The following is a 20,375-nucleotide window of genomic DNA, read 5'->3' as shown; positions in this document are numbered from 1 at the left end:
CACCATCAGCTAAGTGTCCACCAGAATTATCGCCTCATTCACCACTCAGACCTGGCTGGAGGCCGAGCAAGCGCGGCAGGAGGCAATCGCTGCCGAGTACCGGTGCGTGCTGGAGGCATTACGTAGCTTGTTGCATCAATGGGCGAGTTGAACGTGTTCGAATGCGGCGGTGTGGCACAGTCTATGCGGTTGTTGAACAGATTGCTGTCTCGGGTCTCGGCCTCACCATCGAGCCGGCCGCCAACGATCTCGGTCTGTGGTTTGGCTTGGTCGGTCGCGACACCGAGTCACCGGCGGCTGAATGGATGGCATGCTCCATGGCAAACGCCAGAGTCCTTGCATTCCCATCGTCATCGGTCATCCTGCTCGAGATCGATGCTCTCCTGCGCCCCAGCACGCTCTGGGTTGTGGTGCCGTTTGAGATCGGGCGCTTCTCCGCATCGACTACGCGCTGGTCCACGGCACCGGGCGATCCGAGCTGGCTCTGCAGATAGGACCAGCAGCTGCGCCGCTGCAGCACGCAACGGTGGTCGGCAGGCCGCCACCACGAGCCATGACAACCGCAAAGACTGGCTCTGAAGACGGTCGAGGAGTGCGCAGACCGCCTCCAGTTCCACACCATTGGCAGACTGGCTTACGAGTTCGGCGAGACCTACCCGGACATGTTCAACGCCTATCTGAGTCAGCACAGGGACGGGCTCCGCTTCGTTATGCAGGAGATCATGCGAGGCACGATCGCTCGCATGAAGGCGTTGAAGAAGCAAGATGCTGCTTCCGGCTCGACCCCGGGTCCCATGGTCATCGTGTCGGCCTAGACTCACCCATGGTCGTCAACCGGTCCGGTGGAAGGCCGGGTGTAAGGGTAAGTTTGATGGTGCTACACCCACACAGTGACGCTCGAGGATGATCTCGATCACCATCAACTTCCGCACCCGCGACCTGACCGTGTCCGCCTACAGGCTCTTTGCGGACCCGGCGGATGCCGACCGCATCGCCAACATGTCATCGTTCACTGTGCTAGGGTTCGACATCCGGATCCGCGGCGTGACCGTCCGGGAGAGACTCACTGGCTTGGTCGCAAAGCTCAAGGACATGATCGTGGCTGTCTATGATCATGTCACGGACGCGGCTGCCGAACTCCATCACGACCTCAACATGGTGTAGCCCAGCATGCAACGTTTAAACCCTCCATTTCCCCCTGACGATCCCCATCACCACCCCCACCATCAACAACAACCCGGGCATCGCCGCCTCAAGCTCATGCTTGCTCATCTCCAGCACCACCAGCAGCAGCACGCCGCCCATGCCGACGAGTGGCTGACCGACCAGTGGCTGGCCGTCACTCGACCACTCGCACCTCGCCCACAGCACCAGCAGCCACCACCACACTCATCCCACTCCGCCCGCCGCCGACCGACCACCGCCGGCACCACCGAGAGCAAGCTAGCCATCGACAGGGCTTTGGAGGCGATGCATAGAGATAGCCACGTCATTGGCAATGACTACCAGTTTGCCTTCCAACCCACTTCTCCCCTCCCTTCTCCGGCCTTGCCCATCACAGCCCCCGCCGGCCTGCTCATCGCCAGCCGCCCCTGCCGCCGACCACCGAGCCAGACGACGAGACCACCGGGCTGGCCATGGCGAGGAAGAACAAGAGAGGGCAAGGGCAAACAATAGACAATGTTGTGGTGGGCTAGAGTGCAGTGGTCTGCCTCCCCCTCCAATCTAAAGCCATCGTCTCCATCGACGTACATCTCAACCCAATCCGTCCGCCCTCCTCTCCCGCGCCGCCGAAGTGCCTACCTTCCTCAACGCCCCCCCCCCCCCCCCCCCCCCCACCACCCCGGGCCCACTCCCCACCATCCTCACCCACAACCACCACACCCACACCACACACACCCACCATGTTTTCAACTGCGACTCCCACAAGCGCTCGAGTCCTACAATCTCTCGTCGATGCCAAACCATTGCAGATCGCCACCACCCCGTATCGCCGATTATCTGCGCCCCGTTCATGCCGCCGCCACCATCGAAGGTCGCCCTCCACTTCTTGGCGCCGCCCTCTAGGCCGATCTCAATCTGCTCAGTACCCTCATTGCTGAAGGACTCGCTGTCTTCTCCTGGTCAAGCTATCGCCGTTAATCGAGCTGGCTCAGTCGCGCGCATTGCTTGCGACACTGTTTTGTTTTGCCCACCCCTCACCCTCCTTTCCTGCCACATGCCGCCCAGACCTTTCTTCCTTCTGGGGACAAGACAGCTACGCCAGGTACTCGTACATGCCCTTCTCGCCCTGGACACGCGCAAGATATCCCTTGTCAATCAGCTGCTCGATGGCCTTCTTGATGAGCGCGACCCGCGGCTTGAACCGCGCGGCTGCGATCTCGCAGACCTCGCCAACAAGAACCGAGTGAGCCATCTTCTTGCGCGCCTTCATCAGCCGCACAACTGCGGCCTGGAGGAAGAACATCCGCTCTTCGCTCACTCCGCGAACAGTCGCCGCCCGCTCTTCTGTCGAGTCGCGGATGAGCGACGAGAGCACCTTGACCCGGATCCGCTTGTTGCTAAAGTTGAGGTTGACTTCGAGCTTGGTCGACGAGTTGAGCTTGATCGGAGCGCGCTTCTTGCCCTTGCCCTTCTTACCCTTGCTCGGCTTGGCTGACGACGACGCCGCCGCATCGTCGGTCTCGGCCTCGGTCTTGGCCTCGGTCTTGGCCTTGGCCTCGGCCTTGGGCTCGGCCTGGCTCACCGCTGTGTCTCCGGCATCTGCAACAAGCGAGAGGAGCTTGACCTTGACCAGCGACGCAACGTTGCGCATGAGGACCTTCGACTCGAGACCAACCAGCTTACCGATTTCCGCAACTGAAAAGACCGTGCCGCGGTTAAAGAGGCAGAGGATGGCCATCTGGTAGTTGGTGACAATGAGATCGTGGTTCTTGGCCAGGTATGCCGTCCGCAGCTCACCCTTGGTTAGCTCCGGGAGCCAGAACAGCTCGCGTCCACTGTGCTGGTTCTTGTAAAAGGCCTCGAACCGCTTGATGAGCTTGTCGAGCTCTGGCGGCTGTACAAACGGCGTCGATGGCGACGACAGCGGCCACGAGCCCTTGGTGAGGACCTTGAACGAGAACGCCACACCGCCGATGTCCATTCCAGTCTTCTCCACCGCAGTCGCAAAGCTGGCGTTGAGCTCGTCCGAGAGCGTCATGTCCTGAAACATCTTCTGCAGCTTGGAAGTGTACTCATAGCCAGCCGCCTTCTTCAGCCGCGAGATCATCGCAGACTCGGCGTCGTCCGACACAGAGAGGCTCTGGATCAGACGCTTCGCCAACATTTGCGAGTAGAACTTCTGGAACACGTCCTTGTCTTCGAGATACTGGAACACCTCCATGACCGAGTCGAGCACCTTGCTCAGCTCGGCGTCCTCAAGCTGCGACTTGGACGACTTGCGGAGTACCATGTCGCAGTACTTGGCGAGCAGCTCCGCCGCCGGCGGCAGCGAGCTCGCTCCCCCGCTGCTACCCGCATTCGTCTTGGGCTTGGCATTGACAATCTCGCGCATCGCCTTGTCGAGAACGAGCGAAAACTGCCCCGAGCCTGCGAACGCCGTGTCCACCACTGTGCGGAACGCCGCGTAGTGCTCCAGCAGTGCCTCCACATACTTGCGCGGGTTGGACGCTGGCTCATCACCGAGCTTGTCGAGCGCCGCCAGTCCGCGCTCGACCACAAACGCTCCCAGCGCGTCCTGGACCGAGTCAAAGGCTCCGGGCACCCGTGCGAGGAGCGCGTAGCCACGTGCAAGCGCTTTCGCCGCGTGCGACTCGGACGACGAGTCGGCAACCATTGCCGCCACCAGCGGAATGACCTCGCCCTGGAGTGCAGGGAGATGCGCCGTGACAAAGATGTCGGTCAGTGCCGCCGTCACCCGCGGCTCCGACGATGTGTCGAGAAACAGCACCGCCCGCGCAGACTCTTCCGCCATCCGCGTCTCTGCGTGGCTGTAGTAGTCGGGCACCGCATTCTGAGCCAGAAAGTTGGTCGTCTCGGCTGCGTAGTACTCGTGGAGTGCCGCAATGTACGGCAGCTCAATGGTCTCGCTGTAGACTGCGAGCGGCTTGTTGCGCTCGAGCCCGAGCTTGACCATCGACTCGATCGGCTTGACAACAAGCTCGCGCTCGATGGCCTCGCCGTCACGCTCCTTGCGAACTTGCTCCAGGATGGCATACACCAGCCGGTCCTTGAGCGGCGCAAGCACCTTGTCGCGCCACATAAGCAGCGCCAGCTCGTCGATCTTGTACACCTGCTTGCTCGCCGGAACCGGCCCCGGCCTCTTCCACCCGAGCCCTTTCCGCCCGTGCTCTCGTTGCTGCCACCGGCCCCGGCTTTGCCCAGCCTTTCCTCTGCCGTGCTCAGGTAGATCGAGGTGAGGGCGGCACGGGCGTTGTCGAGCCGGCGGGTGATCCAGTTGTCGTTGAGAAAGTTGAAAATGACATGCGACATGATCCGCGAGCCAAGCTCGTACGTATACCACGCCTTGGAGTACTGCTCGAGCAGCGAGTCGGCCGACAGCGCCACAAGCGAGTCAGCAATGCGCGACGCTTCCGCCAAGAGGAACGTCTCCACCCCTACGTACATGTCCGGCGAGTACGACCGCGGATGCGCACACGCCAGCGAGTACACCAGCCGATACAGCTGCATTCCCGACATCGAGTTGACAGCCTCCAACCTCATGATGGCCTTCATAGCCTCAGAGAGCGTAGCCCATGACGTGTCATAGTCCATAGCTCGCGGGTGAAGCGACCCACCCTTGGACGACGACATTCGCCTTCAGCCTCCACAGCCAAACAAGACGTCAGCCAAGCGTACACAGAGAGAGAGATAGAGAAGGGGGACTAACACTCACTCTCACTCTCTCGCACTCTCTCGAACACGTAAATACCTCCTTGCCCTCTTGAGGAAGTGGTGTGGCTTGCCTTCTCACTCGCCTTCCTCCCCTGTCCACTCCCCGCTTGTCAACCCTTTGGTGTGCGCGACCTGTGTGTTCCTTGCCATCTTGCGGCGAGCCATCAATTAATCACCTCAGTTAATCGTACGCCATACAACAGGTCCCGCCGCAAGCCACACCGCCAGCCATCGCACCATGGCCCCATGCCATGACTAGCTAGTCAAGCTCATATCCGATATTCCATCACCCATAATCATCACATCGACGCCCAGACCACCCCCTCCCTCCCTCCCTCCCTCCCTCCCTCCCTCCCTGCCCAACGCTCGCCCAACGCCCGCCCAGTCGCCATCACTCCAGCACCCACACCCGCACACTGCACTCTCGTGCCACACCTCCCCTCCTCCCCTCCCCCTCCCCCCCTCCGCCCCTCCCCCCAGCACAGCACGTGCTGCGGAAGGTACCCTTGTCCAAGGTGGCGGCCGAGTTTCAACCGCTTACGGCGGTCCTTGCCTTTGCCTACCGCAAGGCCTCACGCTGGCTAGGCTGGTCTGCTCCCACCCCTCCCTCCTCCTCCTCCTCCTCCTCCTCCTCCTCCTCCTTTGTCTTCCTCCAGCCACTCTCGCGTGTCTGACTCTGTGGCCGACACACTCACTGTTGGCTCCAAGCGTAGCAGAACTCCTACCTTGCCCAGCGCTTCCCTGGACGCTACTGACACCCACAAGCGCCAGCGGCTGCTAAACACGCCGAGCTCGTCCGCACCGTTGACGGCTTCTCTCTGCTCGCCTATCGGCCGCCCTGCTCAGGTTCCGGCTCTGGATCACTCACTCAGCCGACCGTCTTCGCTTCGCTGGTCGCGACTCGGATCCCGCTCCGTTATGTCGGCACGCTCGCCCTCGTCGCGCCGCCCGATTCTGGACATGCTCGAGGATCGCCGCGAGGCCGATGAGTTTCGTGCCTCGCTAGTGCGACTGCCGTCGTCGCCGCTTGCCTCGGCTGACGCGCCCGACAACGCTGGCCTCGACGACGTCATTGTCATCTCGTCTGACGACGACAACGAGAGCACCGCGCCTGTCACCCACGCTCCGCTGCGTGAGGACTCGGCCTACGCCAAGGCCAAGGCGCTATCGCTGGAGCGGACTCGGCTCCGGCGCGAGGAGCGTACGCGGCTGATGGGTTCCGTCGACGAGCTTGAAGGCGGGCCGAGTAAGTTTGTGGCCCTCATGACCGACCCCAGCCAACCGCGTGACCCGCGGACCCCGAGTCGGATGGATGCCGCGCTGGAGACGGCGCGGAGGCGGCGGCGGTCGTCGCTAGCTGCAGCATCGGGCGCATCGTCGCCGGATGCATCGGCTACCGACTCGTGGCGCTCTGCGCTCCGCATGGCCGAAATCGAGGAGAAGTCCGCTCGCGCTCGCGCCATCGCCGAGGAGCGGGCCCGGCTCGAAAAGTACACCAGCCGCGAGATTGAGGCCGCACTGCGCGGCGACGACGACTCCGGCCCGCATGCCGACGCCCTCCTCTCTGCGTGGTCGGCCAAGCTCGACGATCGCGAGCGCAACATGTTGCGGCAGGCCTTCCGTGCGCCGCCAGCTCAGCAGCTTGCGTGCGTCGGCTCGATCCCAATCACCGGCCACGACTTTGCCTCGCTCGGCCCCGGTGAGTGGCTCAACGACGAGGTCGTCAACGGCATGGTCGTCATGCTGCAGGCCAGGGCCGACGCTGAGGCTGCCGCGGGCGTGGGCCCGCGGTGCTTCTTCTTCAACTCATTCTTCTACGCCTCCATTTACGAGCTCCGCTGCCGGTACAACTACCGCAAGGTCCGCCGCTGGACCAAAAAGGTCGACCTCCGCGACATCGACAAGGTCATTTTCCCGGTCCACCTCGGGACACACTGGACGCTTGCTGTTGTCAATCTCCGCGACAAGCGCTTCGAGTACTACGACGCACTGCTGAGCACGAACCATGCGGCGCTTGACACGATGCGCCGCTGGATCGTCGACGACTTTGCCGACAAGCACTCGATCGAGCTCGACGTCTCACAGTGGACCGACTATGTGCCCAAGGACATCCCTGTCCAGCGCAATGGCTACGACTGCGGCGTTTTTGCGCTCTCGTACGCCAACTTTGTTGCTCGCGACTGCGACCTGGTCTTCGACCAGAAGCACATGCCGCAGTTCCGCAAGCGCATCGCCCTCGCTCTCCTCGAGGGCGAGCTGCCGATGTAATAAATGGCCACAACCCGCCTGTGTCTGGCGTTACATTTACGCGGTCGTCATCGGTGCAAGCAGGCCGGTCGGCGACGCGCTGCGGTCCATGTCGTCCATGCCATCGCCGCCGAGCTCGTCATCGAGCTCGCCGTCGTCGTAGCTGCCGAGCGCAGACTCGCGGGCGGCCAGCTCCTCGGCCGAGACCCGCGTCGACGTGATGCTTGCCGGACGCACGTGCTGCGCCTGGAACGAGCCGACCGGCTTCCGCTTGTGGAGCGAGAGCACAGTGTTGATCGGCGCGTAGCTGGCGGCGTCGCCGTCGACAGTGAGCATGAACAGCTCAGGCGGCGCCCGGGTCTCGTAGTTGAACTCGCGGATCCACTCGAGCTCAGACGGATCGGAGCCGGCAGCAGCGCCGGCGCTCACGTCGTCATCGTCCAGGCGGCGCTGCCGCTTGTTGCTCTTCGGCAGGAGGTACATGACAAACGTGTCGCCGTCGTGCTCGCCGCCCTTGATTACCGCGCCTGCAGGCTCTGCCGCCGGCTTGCCCTGGAACGTCACAATGTTGAGCCGCTCCGAGTCGAGCTCGCTCGACGGCACAATCTCCAGCACACGCTTGGCCTTCATCCCAGGCACCCGAGGATGGACCGGCGCCTTGCCCGCGTCCACAAACGTCGCGTCCACCACGTCGCGCTGCTCCTCGAGCGTCAGCACCCTGTCCTCGCCCAGAGTGTTGAGCGCTGACCGCCCGTGCAGCCGCTCGGGGTTGGCCGCCACACCGGCGTGCACGCCCACAAACTCGTTGCCGAGGTACTGGCCCTTGCGGAGGAACGTCACGTGCGCAAGCTCTGTCGCGTTCTCCTGCAGCGACCGTGCGCCGAGCTCGATCAGCCGCGTGTCCTCGTCCGCCAGCTCCAGCCGGCTCGCCCGTGCCGCAGACGCCTCCGCCGCCTTTTGCACCAGCACGTCCGTCTGCACCGGATCCGTCGACGCCGCCGCCGCAAGATCCTCCGGCCACGCCCCCTCGCGCGGATCAATCAGTGAGGCCCTCGTCTCCACTCCAGCCTCCTTGAGCAGGACCAGGTCCTTGTTGTCGCGCTCGAGCGTCGTCGGCTTGTACGCCGTAAACCGGTCGTCCGGAAACGGATACGCCAGAAAGACCGAATCCACGGGCACCGCCGGCAGATGGTTGCGGAACTTCATCTTGGCCACAAACGACGAGGTCCACAGCGGGTGCTTGGGCCCCTCGTCGACCTCGCCCTTGCCACCATGCCGCCCGCCACGCTCCTTCCTCCCGCGGCCCTTGCTCTCCTTCTTCTTTGCTGACTTCTACACACCCATTCACAGCATTTTCACCGCCACCACACACATGAGCATAACGCAGACACCCTCCTCTATACATACAGTCACTTTGCATCGCCATACCTCCCCTCCTCCTCGCTTCCGCCTCGGCAAGCCGACTCCCCGCCGTGTCGCCCAAGGACCACAGCCGCTGCCCAAAAATATCGAATCCTCCCAACGAGACAGCCAGCCAGCTACCGCCACCCACACACGCAACACACACCGTCCACAGACTGACGACAAGGACGTACTCTGGAGCGGGACGACTCGTTCGGTCCATATGTCGGCGACCGTGGCTCGAACTTGAGGAACGTCCGCTGCATTGGCGCGTGCGTGAGTCGAGTGACCTGGGCCCTTGCGGCAGCTGCTTGCCGGCTGCGCGCGAGAGCAAGTCTGTGGTCAGCACCAGCAGTGCAGGGTCAACCAGCACATCGCATTGGTGAGGGAAGGTGATCGTGGCGAATGACGCTACCGCCGATTCCCACATCCAGCCACGCCGCATGGAGCAACTATGGTCACCAGTAGCCACGCTCCGCCAGGGATGGAGCTCTCCACGCGCTGCCACAGCTACACTGCGGATAGCAGCAGACAACGTCCAGATCAGTTGGTTCATACCTAGCTATATCTGCACCACATACTCCTTTTTTCCCGTCAATGCTCCGCAATTGCCACGATTCATGCCTGCTCGATGAGGTCCTGCTGTCGTCGCCGGTCGCATCGTCCGTTGTGGCCAAATGCGAGCGGGCTACGCGCGGCAGGCCAGAGGGGGGAGGGAGGGACACCCAACTATCTGTAGCAACAAAGATGGCAGCTGAAGCAAAGGCACTCTCCGCAGGCCACCAGAAGTGGATGATTGAGACTCTCCGTGAGTCCGGTGGCTCGTGCACGTACGAGAAGCTTGTCGAGGTCGGTGAGGAGAAGCACTGCGACACGGTCGGTGCTCAGCTCAAGATTCTCAAGAAGCGTGGCGTGATCAACTTTGAACAGATGTTCCTCATGTATCCCATGCACAAGGATGAGATTGTCACCCTTGTCAATGACCCGGACGCATAGTTGGTGCCATTACTACTACTACTACCACCATCGTCTTCAATGTCTGTTCATGTCCCTCATTGTCCCGCTCTCTTCTCCTTTCCTCGCTCGTTTCTCGGACAACGACCAATCGTTTCTTTGGCCACCCGCCACACCCACGCAACCTCTTGCTCACTCGCTCACTGTCGACCGCCCATCATCGCTCGTCGCTCCTTGCTGACACTGAGCTTTGCGCTCGGCATGCTTGCCTTTGACTGTTGTTCTTCTCGGGCCTGATCGCAGCTCTTGGGGGTCAAGAATCGTCCATGATAAATCGTCATTATTCTCCATCGCACCATCTGCTGCATTGCATCGCCACCGTGCCAACCACCGCCACCTGCATGCCTGCGACCGACACAATGTAGCCCGGCACCGATGGCCAACAACTCTTCCAGCACAACGTCGCGGACCAGCGCCTCGACCCAATCCCGATCATTCCCCCAGCACCCCCCCCCCCGCACCATCTACCCACCTCTCCCTTTGGATCCACCATCCGATGGACCACCTCACCCCCCCCCCATCCCCATCCCCGACTACCTGCTATTTGCCGGACTGTCTCCAGCTGGCTGCAGTTGACGCTGAGCTGACTGTCTGCAGCGAAAAAGGCAGGACACTCGCCCAACGACCACATTTCTCCATTTCGCCTGAAACCGAGACCTCGCCTGTACGCACGCACGGTCCGAGCCCGCCAGCCATAGCCATGTCCGACACCTCAGACTATCCTCCTCTCGCTCTACCGAGCACATGCAATACACCAGATGCTTGTGTGGGGGGCTCGAGAAGGAGAAGCGAACATGTGCTGGTTTGGAGTGGGGGGGGGAGGGGGGAGGGGGCGGCGGGGGGGGCAGTGGCCGTGTGAGGGCGTGTCGCCCGTCGAGAGAGGAAGAAGAGCGACACCGTGCTCCTGGCTACTACACCTGCGTCGGGCAGTGATGTATTTCCCAGTGTTTTGATTTTTAAACAGAGGATGGAAGGATGAAGGGGAGAGGAGGGAGAGAGGGGGGGGACTCATGGATGAAGGACATGTACGTTTGGTTGTAGTTTAGTCATGGCTGCTTCTGTTCACTACGCGGAGATGGAGATGCTCGAGAAGAAGCTCGAGATGCTCGAGGAGACGCTGGATTTTGAGGAGGAGGAAGAGGACGACGATGATGATGGTGATGACGATGACGACGATGACGATGATGATGGCTCTGGCTCGACTGAGGTTGCTGATGATGACGACGACGACGACGACGAGGAGGAGGATGCCGACGACGACGACGACGACGAGGATGCCGACGAGGACGACGACGAGGAGGATGCCGACGAGGACGACGACGACGAGGAGGATGTCGACGACGACGACGACGAAGACGAAGACGATGCCGATGAAGACGACGAAGACGACGAAGACGACAACGACGACGACGACGACGACGACGACGACGACGACAACGACGACGAAGTCCTGATCGAGGAGGACAAGGGCGACGACACCGACGCCAATGCCGACGCTGACGCCAACGACGACAATGACGACGACGACGACGACGAGGTCGAGGCTGAATCCGAGGCCGAAGCCGAGGCCGACGAGGTTGATGAGGTCGAGGCCGAGGTCGAGGCTGCCAACGACGCTTCGTTTGACGACGTCAACGCGACGTCAGCCGGCGCCCGCAAGGTCGCGCAGCTCCGCTCGCGGATCCGCGAGTCCAAGCTCCGCCACGAGCAGGAGCGCGAGGAGAAGAGCAAGCGGACGGCCGCCAAGAAGCAGCAGGAGAAGGAGAGCCAGGACAAGAAGGAGAGCCGCGAGGAGAGCCAGGTCGGCGAGCTCGTCGACGAGGCCATCAACTCGAAGTTCCCTGTCAAGGCCCTCGTCCAGCTCTCGCGCGAGTACCGCATCGGCTCGCCAGCCTGGTTTGCCGTCCGCGAGGCACTCCACGCCACCGTCGAGGAGACTTGCGCCGCGTAGTGCGCCTATCTGCTTTGTTGTGTATTCCTGTGCATGCGCTCACGCCATAAACCTGCTCTTCCACCACCACCGTCTCACTCGGCTCGCGCCGCCAGCCCCGCCACTGTCGACTGGAGTTGGGCCTCCTCGCCGGGCCGTGGCGCCGAGAGCGAGCGCGAGACCGTGTACAATCGCGCCCCGCCGCGCGTCGTGCCAACGCTCACCACCGTCGGCATCTCGCTATTGGCGGCAATGGCCGTGATGCCGGCGTCGAGGACGTGCGCCACCGCAGGCGTCTCGGGCTCAGCACCAAGATCAAAGACCAACAGCGCACCCGACGAGGTGCCGGCAAAGACCACCATCGGTCGCAGCGGCGAGAACTGGACCGCCACTACCGCCGAGCCGTCTGGCGCGTACCGGGTCATCAGTGCCTGCTGGGTGCGGAGGGCGTGGAGCCGAACGCCACCGTCGGCGGCACCAGAGACAAACACGTTGGCCGCAAACGGCGAAGCCGCCAGCGCCAGCACAGGCGCCGGTGGCGAGTGGAAGGCAAACACAACCGGCGAGACCCCGTATGGGTCGTCCGGGTACTCACACGATGCTGCCGGCTTGGCGAACGAGCCCAGCAGCAGCGCCGGATGCCTCGTCAGCGAGCCCTGCAGCAGCGCTCCGGTCTCCGACGCCACCAGCAGGTTGCCGGACTCGAGGTCAGCCGCCGCCAGCGCCAGCGCCGAGCCGCCGAGCGGACACAGCTGCGACCCGAGCCGTGAGGTGTGGAGAGTGAACCCGAGGACCGCCGTCTTTGACAGTGACGCCGCATCCCACATCAGCAGCCGTCCGCCAGCACAGAGCGAGACCAGGTGCCCGCCTCCGCTCTGCGCCTTGCTCCGGCTGCCCACCACTAGCCACTCGAGAGCCACCACCGGCTCAGTGTGGACGCCCGTCGCCACGACCGCTCCGCTGCTGCTGTCGCTCGCGCCGCCGCCGACGTTCCCGCCGCTACCGGCTGCCAGTGCATCAACCACGCTGACCTGCCCGGAAAACGTAGCGTACGCGAGCTTGCCCGCGGCGTGCGGGTGGAACGCCAGCGCTCGAACGCATGCCCGGGTCCTCACCAGCACCTCCGGCACCTCGCTCTTGCTTCGCGAGCGGTTGAACGCCCACACTCCAATCGCAGCCTCATGCTCGCACCACGCGCTGTGGCCCGAGCTGCCGTACCCCACAGCTACCATCGAGCCCGTAGCCGAGAACGCGACCGCGCTTACGCCGAGCGCCACAAACTCTGCCGCAACCAGCTCCTTGTCGAGCTCAATGGCGTCGACCTCATCACGCGACGACGCTCGTGCATACGCCGCAAAGACCGAGTCCGTCAGCGCCTCGTCAAGCGCCTCGTCCATCAGGCTCTCAACCTTGAGGAGAAACGCTGCCAGTGAGTCCACACGCGAGTCACTGTCGCGCAACGGTGCTGCCGCCGTCGACAACGCTCGCTCGAGCTCGATCTCCGAGAGCGGGAGAAAGTCGACTGGCGACGTCTGCAGCGCCACCGAGACAACCGGTGCATTGGACGAGCCTTGATCACGAGCACGAGTCGAAGACATGCTGCCAAAGCCGCCACCTTGGCCATCCTGATCGTGTCCGTCATTGCTGCTCGACTCGTCTGAATCCGATCCGTTGTACTCCACCTGAAGACCGAGGTCATTGCCCGATGAGACTACCAATGGCAGTCTCCTTGGCGGGAGACTCACATCAGTGCCAACCGATGCATGTGCATGCGTGATGGCTATTGTCTGTTGCCGAACATTACGATGTCCGTCCTTCTTGCCCTTCTTCCCGCCCTCGCCTCTTCCTCTACCATTCCCCTCACCACCCGTAATAGACAGCATGACCACAGCTCCGTCAGAGAAATTCGCGCTCATACTCAATGTCCAAGCCCTGCACCTATGTCGCTATGTACAAGGCCGTAGAGTGAGATGCCTCTCGCCAATCTCGTCGCCCGCTATGGTAAGTACGGCGGTTGCGGCTGTCGACGAGCTTCGCCGGCGTTTTGGCGCTCACTACCACACGCATCCATTACTCGTGACTCCGCCATGGGAATACACATGCTGGGCCAACGTGCGATTTGGTCGAGCAATACTTGCTCTGATTGACATAGTTACACGTAAGGTGGGAATGCAGGGAGGGCCTGCAGCATGGAATCAGCCACAGTTTGCGCCTCGATCTTGAGCTCCCAGCTCAAGCCCCGAGCTCAAGTTCGACTACGAGCCTGCACTCGCCCTCGCAACCACGTGCCGACACCTTGCTGGATATAGGCGCTAGTAACCGATGTGCAATCTCATCTGTTTTGCCAAGCTCATCGCCCAAGCGATGCGCCCCATGGACTGCTCGGCGCTGGTCAGTGCCCAAACCAGACCGAGCCAAACCCGAGCCTGCACCTCACCTCACCTCACCTCACCTCACCTCACCTCCCCCACCCCACCCCACCTCCCCCGACACACGCACACATCTACATACACAACCGCCCATGACCAGTACCCCTCTCAACGACGTGCTCGAGCAAGTCCGTGCACTGCTCTCGCACCAGTCTGGTGAAGAAGCAAGTGAGAGGTCTGTGGCCCATGCTGGTGAAGTCGCCCTCCTCACCCCAGGCGAAGTCTCTGGATCTCTTGATGCTGCTGGCGCTCTCATTGTGAGTGTCGGAAGGTCGCATCTCAAGCATGTAGTGGCAAAGTTTGTCGACTTGCTCGACTCGTTCCCCTCGCAAGCTGGTGCTGCAGACTCGTTTACAGGCGCAGCTCCATCGACTACCGATCGCAAGGAGAACATCGAAGACGTGGCCGCCGATGGCTCGCCGGAAAGTTGGCTCCTCGCCACTCTCACTGCGCTCCTGGCCGATGCTGCTCATCCTGTCAAAGGCGGCAAGCGCGGTCTTCGTGCTCTGGCAGAGCTCGATTCTCCAGTCTATGATGCTTTCTTTGTCCGTCTCCACTTTGCCTGCTCTCCCGCCGTCCGCCATCACGCTGCCCTCGGCCTCGCTGCCCTCGCAGCTGCCGATCTGGGCAAGGTTGTCAAGCTCTTCACCGACGCTCTGGGCGCCATGGACAAGAACACCCAGCGCGCGTACGTCTCGTACCAGCGCGCCGTCGCTCGCCTTCCGTTCTCTTTCGCAACACAGGCTCGGACTAAGACTACCCTCGAGTACCTGGCCATCCTTGCCGCCCGCATGCCGAGCATTGACCGTGGTGTCCTCCGTGAGGCTATCTGCTCCTCGCTCACCACCATCTTCACCACGCTCATCCGCGGCCATCCGACTGCAGTCGCCGGTTACTCGACCGAGTACATCGCCTTTGAGAAGTCGGTCCACGCCCCGCAGTTCTGGGACCTCTTTGCCAACATCTACAAGACCGTCACCAAGTGGGCCAAAAAGTCCAAGCACATCCTCTTTTCCATCGCGCTGCTGCAGGCCATGACCACCCTGGCCAATGCTGCCTTTTACTTTCCCACTCGCGGTGAGGACTGGCTCGCTCTCGCCGCCTCGGCGCTCAAGGACAAGGCCCATCGTCTCGACGTCCTCGGCTTCATCCTCGACTACTTTACCACGCTCAACCCGGTCTTTGTCCACGACCAGATTCCCATCTTCCAGCGCCAGCTCGCTGTCATCGTGCCCAAGTTCCTCTCCAAGGCTGCAAAGAACCTCAGCTCTGAAGAGCTCGAGCTTGTGGTTGCCATTCTCGTCGCCATCGGCAAGCACCACGTCGACTCGCTCCTGCTCCATGTCACAGAGGCGCTCTCGCTGCCCAACTACCCGCTTGCCGGCCAGGTCGCCGTCCTCCGCGCTCTTGGCTCGCTTGCCCGCGATGTGCCTGCAGCGCTCGAGCCCATCAACACCTCGCTCTTCCCGCTCATCCAGCCCTTCATGTCCGAGGAGCGCGACGTGTCCAAGGCTACCGACCTTGCCCTTGTTCGCGCCGCCCTTCGCTGCTTCCCGGTCATCCACGACCCGGACCCCGCCCGCAAGAAGGCCGTCGTCAAGCGCCTCACCGCGTACGTCCTCCACTCGGACCGCGAGCTTCACTCGACTGCTCTCGTCGCTCTTTGTGACTACATGCTCCTCTCGCCGGCACACAACCTCATTCCGGTCGTCATGGCGCTCTCGCGCGCCCTGCTCGATCTCTCCGCCGAGCTCGAAGAGACCACCGTCCTCAAGGTCATCAACAACATCATCACCGTCCTCACCTCGTTTGCTCAAGCCCTCGCCGACGATGCCGTCCGCACTGACGCCGTCGAGCTCGACGCCTGGCTCGAGCTCCGCACTCGCATCGAGGGCATGGCGCTGCTGTGGTACTGCCACTCGGACCCGATCATCCATATGGAGCTCTCGCGCCACTCGCGCTCCTTGACTCGCCGCCGCTGGCGGCCTTTGAGGCTGCCGCAGCCGACACTGCCCCGCCTCGCCTCGCCGCCCTCTTCCTTGACGCCAATGGTCTGCCGCGCACCGACTTTGACGCCCACACCGCCGACGCGGACCCCGGCCAGCTCGCCCGCCTCGCTGCGCCGCGGACCGCCACCCCCTGGTTTCCGGGCATCACCGCTCTGCTTGTCTCGCCGAGCCTCTGGGACCGCTACTCGGTCTGCGTCTGTTGGGCATGGTGCCGGCTGGTCGAGCGGCTGACCGGTGTCCACTCACCGGACGACTTTGACTCGCGGCTCTCGCTCGGTGCCGACCATTTTGTCGGCCTCACTCTCTACATGACCATGGCGCTCCGCTTCCCGAAAACGCTTGACGACGAAGAATCGACCTCGATGAGCCTCCATCTCGTCGAGCGCATGGTCTTCTACGTTCTCAAAAACATGCTTTCGGCAGACGATGCCCGCGCTCTTGCTGGTGCAAACGCCGTCTTCAACGTCCACCCCTCCGGCTGGGAGTACGCCCTCAAGTCGATCAAGGCTGCCGTCGCCGCCAAAGAAGCCAAGGCCGACGCCAAGGCCGACGCCGGCTCCGGCCCACCACCGTCGCAAGCCGACCAGGAGGCCGCCGCCGCCGCCGCCGCACGCGCCGCCGCACGCATTGGCGTCCACATTTCGTACTACTCACTGCCGGTGGTCACCAGCCTCCTCGCCGCCCTCCTCGAGTCGCTTCCGGACGATGTCTTTGCTGTCAACGTGCCCATGTACGCCCTCTATCACGACGTCATTCAGGTCTGGCTTGATCCGGCCCACCTGCAGCTCTTTGACCCAGCCTCGCTAGCCACCAAGGCCTCGGCTGCCTCGCTTGTCCGCCAGTACATCCTGCGGACCGATGGCCTGCAGGCCCATGCTGCCCGCGCTACGCTCTCGTCGGCGGGCATTGTCTCGCGCCCACGCTCGCTTTTCCAGTTTCTTTACAACATGTTGTACCCAGGTGAGCTGACCGCTGCCACGCCATCGGTGAGCGGTGCATCAGCTGCCGCTGATCCCGACGCCACCCGTGCCTCGCTCGCTGCTGCTGCCTCTGCACATGCCCGCTCCCGCGCTGAAGGTGGCGCTCAGAGCGGCTCACCTGACGCTCAGGCCCTCGTCTGTCGCGTCGTTGCCGCCGTCTCCGCCATGCTCCAGGTCGGCCCGCTTGGCGACAGCCAACTCGAGAAACATGTCCTCAAGTTTGTCTCAGACCATCTCTACGCCCGCGGCGAGATAGGCTACACTCAGGCCGTCTGCGAGGAGGCACTCATGTGGTTCCTCCGCCACAACCCTCGTCACGCCCCGCTCTTTGTCAAGTTTGTACTTGCCGATCGCCCCTACAAGGCTGCTGCTGCCGCCGACAAGTCTGTGTCGAACCGCTCGTCGCGCGGCAAGTCGCCACAGCAGGCCGACGGCGTCCCGCCGCACTGGCCGGCGGCCTTCAAGATCGCCTCGTACAACGCGCTGGTAACCAACATGGCCCACGCACCATCGGAATGGCTCGCCCGCGTCCCAGTCGCCAAGCTCATGGTTGTTGTCCTCATCACCCTCTCGTCGCCGCATGTCCTCATCCGCCAGATTGCGCTCCGCCTCGCAGTTCTCCTCGCCAAGGCTTCGCGCAACGGACTGGTTGTACTGTGGACCTCCGACGGCCCGTGCGACTCGTCGCCGGCTCTGGATCTCGACGCCGGTCCCGCGCTCCCGCTGGACGCCGGTAGCTCGGAAGAGGCCTCGGCGTATCTTGAGGCTGCGGTGCGGTACGCCGCAGCGCTCGCAGAGCGTGCGCCCAAGCTCACCGCACCACTTCTTGTCGAGCTTATGGAGTGGCATGCTCCGGTTGCGCACGCCGTCGAGCTCGGCGGCAACGGCCCGGCCGGGGCGTACGCCCGCATGCTCCGGACCTTTGCCCCGTTTGCAGGCACTGTCCCGCGCCTTGTCCGCGCCGGCGTCCTCGCCTCGACTCAGGACGTGTGGGCCATCCTTGCTTCGCTCTTTGCTCTCACCAAGGCTGTCCTGCCCTACGGTCGTGCCCTCGACTTTGCGCTGCAGGAGCTGTGGTGCCTTGCGGTCGTCGAGCACACCGCAGGCATCGGCAGTGGCGGCGACTCGCGCGCGCAGCCCGCCACTCCAGGCTCGCCGGCCTCGTACCGCGCCCGCGCCGCGGCCCCAGGCGCAGTCGTCGCTGTCTTTGCCAAGTTTCTGCTCGCGCGAACAGCGGCGCCAATGCTGACCTCCGACGCGCCGTGCGGCATTGCGCCGGCAACAACCTCCGGTTCCGCAAAAGTTGACAACGCCGCAGCCCGCGCCGTCGCTCACTACCTGGCGCGGTCGTCGTCGGCGGCGTTGTTTGTCGACGCGTTGTTGGAAACGGTGCTGGCGCCCGGCCGCGAGCTTGTGCCTCCAGGTGCCGAGTCGACCGCGGTGGCCTGGGCCGAGTGGTTGGCGAGCGTCCCGTCGCGCGAGGGCACCGACCTTGTCACTCGCGGTCTGCTCTTGCTTGGTGCAGTGGTGGCAACAGAGTACGGCATGGCCTCGATATTGCGTGCGCGTGTCCACCTGCTTCACCTCTGCCTCCTTGTCCGCGGTGTGCTGGACGCTGCCGACGCCGGTACCGAGGCCGAGCCGCTTGCGCGCTCGCTGCACTACTCGGTCGACACCATCATTGCCGTCCTGCTGAAGGCTCAGCTCGCGGCGACTTCGGCGATGGCCGACGTGGCGGCCGAGCTTGCTTGGGTCGACGCGGTCTTTCTCCCGCCGTCAGCTCTGGCGGCCCGGACCTCGCCGTTGGCCGTCGAACCCCGCCCTGGCTCTGCCGCAGCTTCGGGTTCCGGGCCAGCCGCCACCATTGTGGCCGTGGTTGACAAACTCCGCGCCATCAGTGAGCGCGGCAAAGATCTTGTCGAGGACTGGGCTGACGCCGCTATGCAGTGGGGACTCTCGCGGTTCTGTGCGCCGCTGGCGGGTCTCTCCCTCAAAGTGTACGCGACGCTGGTTGCCGGCGAGAGCGAGGGGGTGCTTGCTGACGACGTTGCGCCCGCAGTCCTTGTGCTCGGCCATGTGCTCGCCGACGAGATGGAGCAGTGGCGGCCGCCGCGAAGTGCAGAGCTTGGCGACAAGCAGGCGGTGTGCGCGGCGGCCGTGGCTGGCCTGGTTGCGCTGGTCGGCTGCGGGCCGGAGCCCGGCGCGAGTGCGGCCGTGGTGGGTGCCATCGGCTCGTTTTGCGTCTCAGCTCCGTTTACCGCGCTCTTTGCAGCCGGTCTGCAGCTGGTCGGGTCTGCCCTCAAAGTGGCCACTGTGGACGACCACACTGTTCTCGACTATATGGTCTCGCAGTGGGGCCCGGACGCGGCGGCGTATCTCTCCATCGGCCTCCTCAACGGGCTCTCGGTCTCTGCGCTCCAGGACCAAACCATGGAACTGATGGCGTCGCTGTCTGCGCAGCTGGGCCCGGGCGACGACGGATCAGAGGACGCCCCGCGGATGTTTGTTGTGGCGCTGTTGGTCCATGCGGCGCGGGCCATGGCCGAGCGCTCGCAGCTCAAGAGCTCGGCGTGGGTTGAGCGTGCGACGGCGCTGACACGGGCCACTCTTGGCGCCAAGAGCGTTGTGGGCGAGAGCCTGACGAGGCTGCTGGGCGAGTGGCAGAGCGGCTCTGCCGATGATCCCGCGTTTGCCAACGCGCTCCTCGACGCGGTGGCGCAGCTCTGGCCGGGCTACGCCACGTACGGCTTTGTCCTTGTTGTTCTCCGCCAGCTAGCCGAAGACGGGCCGGTAGGCTGGCGCTGGCCGGTCCTCCGGCTCCTTCACGCCGCGCTTTCTCGCTACGCCCACTTTGAGCTTTCGCCGAGCCAGTACGAGGATGTGGCCGAGCTTGTCGTGGCCAACTCGTTCTCGCACGACTCGCGAATGCACGACATCCGTGCCGAGCTTCTCCGCTACCTCTTCCGCGTCCTTCCTGACCTAGACACCGACGCGGTGCCTGGGCGGGTCTTCAACTTTGTCCGCGCCACCCCACTCGAGTACACGCCCGGCTGGTCGTCGGCCGACGCTGCACTCCTGCCACACTTTAGGTACAACGCCTCGCTCGCAGGTGTCCTTCAGCTCCTCGGCCCGTACCTTGGCTCGCTTGATGCCCGGCTGCAGCAGCCGCGCGGCGTGCCTGTTCCGGACGTCAAAGTTGCCGAGACCACAACTCGTGCCAGGCGTAAGGAGAAGGGGAAGGCCAAGGCCAAGACCAAGGGTAAGGGTCTGGGTAAGAGACAGCGCAAGGACAAGACCGATGCTGAGATGGTGCCCGAGACTGTGGCTGGCGCCGATGCCGAGGCAAAGACCGAGGTGGCGGTGGGTGAGGCAGAGGCAGGAGCCGAGGCAGAAGCCGAGCCAAAGGCCGAGGCAGAAGCCGAGTCGGAAGTCGAGGCGGGAACGAACATCGAGTCTAGCCCCCAGCTCG

At 63.4% G+C, this 20,375-nt stretch overlaps 8 protein-coding genes across 8 annotated transcripts; 5 read left to right on the top strand and 3 right to left on the bottom strand.

Moving 5' to 3' along the window:
• Window positions 1-903: 903 nt before the first annotated feature.
• AMSG_04778 (uncharacterized protein) lies at window positions 904-1,164 on the top strand (the record flags this gene model as incomplete). Its single annotated transcript, XM_013902990.1, has 1 exon — window positions 904-1,164. One exon carries the CDS (start codon window positions 904-906, stop codon window positions 1,162-1,164), a length of 261 nt encoding a protein of 86 aa, XP_013758444.1.
• A 730-nt stretch (window positions 1,165-1,894) lies between these two features.
• AMSG_04777 (Cullin-2) lies at window positions 1,895-4,954 on the bottom strand. The gene has a single exon (XM_013902989.1). The coding sequence runs from the start codon at window positions 4,262-4,264 to the stop codon at window positions 2,258-2,260; it is 2,007 nt and encodes a 668-aa protein (XP_013758443.1). The 5' UTR covers window positions 4,265-4,954; the 3' UTR covers window positions 1,895-2,257.
• Window positions 4,955-5,654: 700 nt separating this feature from the next.
• Window positions 5,655-7,183, top strand: AMSG_04776 (uncharacterized protein). Its single transcript, XM_013902988.1, has one exon. The coding sequence runs from the start codon at window positions 5,815-5,817 to the stop codon at window positions 7,162-7,164; it is 1,350 nt and encodes a 449-aa protein (XP_013758442.1). The 5' UTR covers window positions 5,655-5,814; the 3' UTR covers window positions 7,165-7,183.
• Window positions 7,183-8,810, bottom strand: AMSG_04775 (uncharacterized protein; the record flags this gene model as incomplete). Its single annotated transcript, XM_013902987.1, has 2 exons — window positions 7,183-8,475; window positions 8,739-8,810. 2 exons carry the CDS (start codon window positions 8,808-8,810, stop codon window positions 7,201-7,203), a joined length of 1,347 nt encoding a protein of 448 aa, XP_013758441.1. The 3' UTR covers window positions 7,183-7,200.
• A 460-nt stretch (window positions 8,811-9,270) lies between these two features.
• Window positions 9,271-9,688, top strand: AMSG_04774 (uncharacterized protein). Its single transcript, XM_013902986.1, has one exon. It carries the CDS (start codon window positions 9,292-9,294, stop codon window positions 9,538-9,540), a length of 249 nt encoding a protein of 82 aa, XP_013758440.1. The 5' UTR covers window positions 9,271-9,291; the 3' UTR covers window positions 9,541-9,688.
• Window positions 9,689-10,606: 918 nt separating this feature from the next.
• Window positions 10,607-11,509, top strand: AMSG_04773 (uncharacterized protein; the record flags this gene model as incomplete). Its single annotated transcript, XM_013902985.1, has 1 exon — window positions 10,607-11,509. One exon carries the CDS (start codon window positions 10,607-10,609, stop codon window positions 11,507-11,509), a length of 903 nt encoding a protein of 300 aa, XP_013758439.1.
• Window positions 11,510-11,583: 74 nt separating this feature from the next.
• Window positions 11,584-13,442, bottom strand: AMSG_04772 (uncharacterized protein; the record flags this gene model as incomplete). The annotated part of the gene is made up of 1 exon (XM_013902984.1): window positions 11,584-13,442. Exon 1 carries the CDS (start codon window positions 13,402-13,404, stop codon window positions 11,584-11,586), a length of 1,821 nt encoding a protein of 606 aa, XP_013758438.1. The 5' UTR covers window positions 13,405-13,442.
• A 567-nt stretch (window positions 13,443-14,009) lies between these two features.
• Window positions 14,010-20,364, top strand: AMSG_04771 (uncharacterized protein; the record flags this gene model as incomplete). Its single annotated transcript, XM_013902983.1, has 3 exons — window positions 14,010-15,767; window positions 15,911-20,270; window positions 20,342-20,364. The coding sequence occupies 3 exons, from the start codon at window positions 14,010-14,012 to the stop codon at window positions 20,362-20,364; spliced, it is 6,141 nt and encodes a 2,046-aa protein (XP_013758437.1).
• Window positions 20,365-20,375: the final 11 nt, after the last annotated feature.

The sequence above is a fragment of the Thecamonas trahens genome, assembly GCF_000142905.1.
Source record: "Thecamonas trahens ATCC 50062 unplaced genomic scaffold supercont1.20, whole genome shotgun sequence".
In the NCBI taxonomy this organism is placed as follows: Eukaryota; order Apusomonadida; family Apusomonadidae; genus Thecamonas; species Thecamonas trahens.
This window is presented reverse-complemented; position numbering and strand designations above follow the sequence as displayed.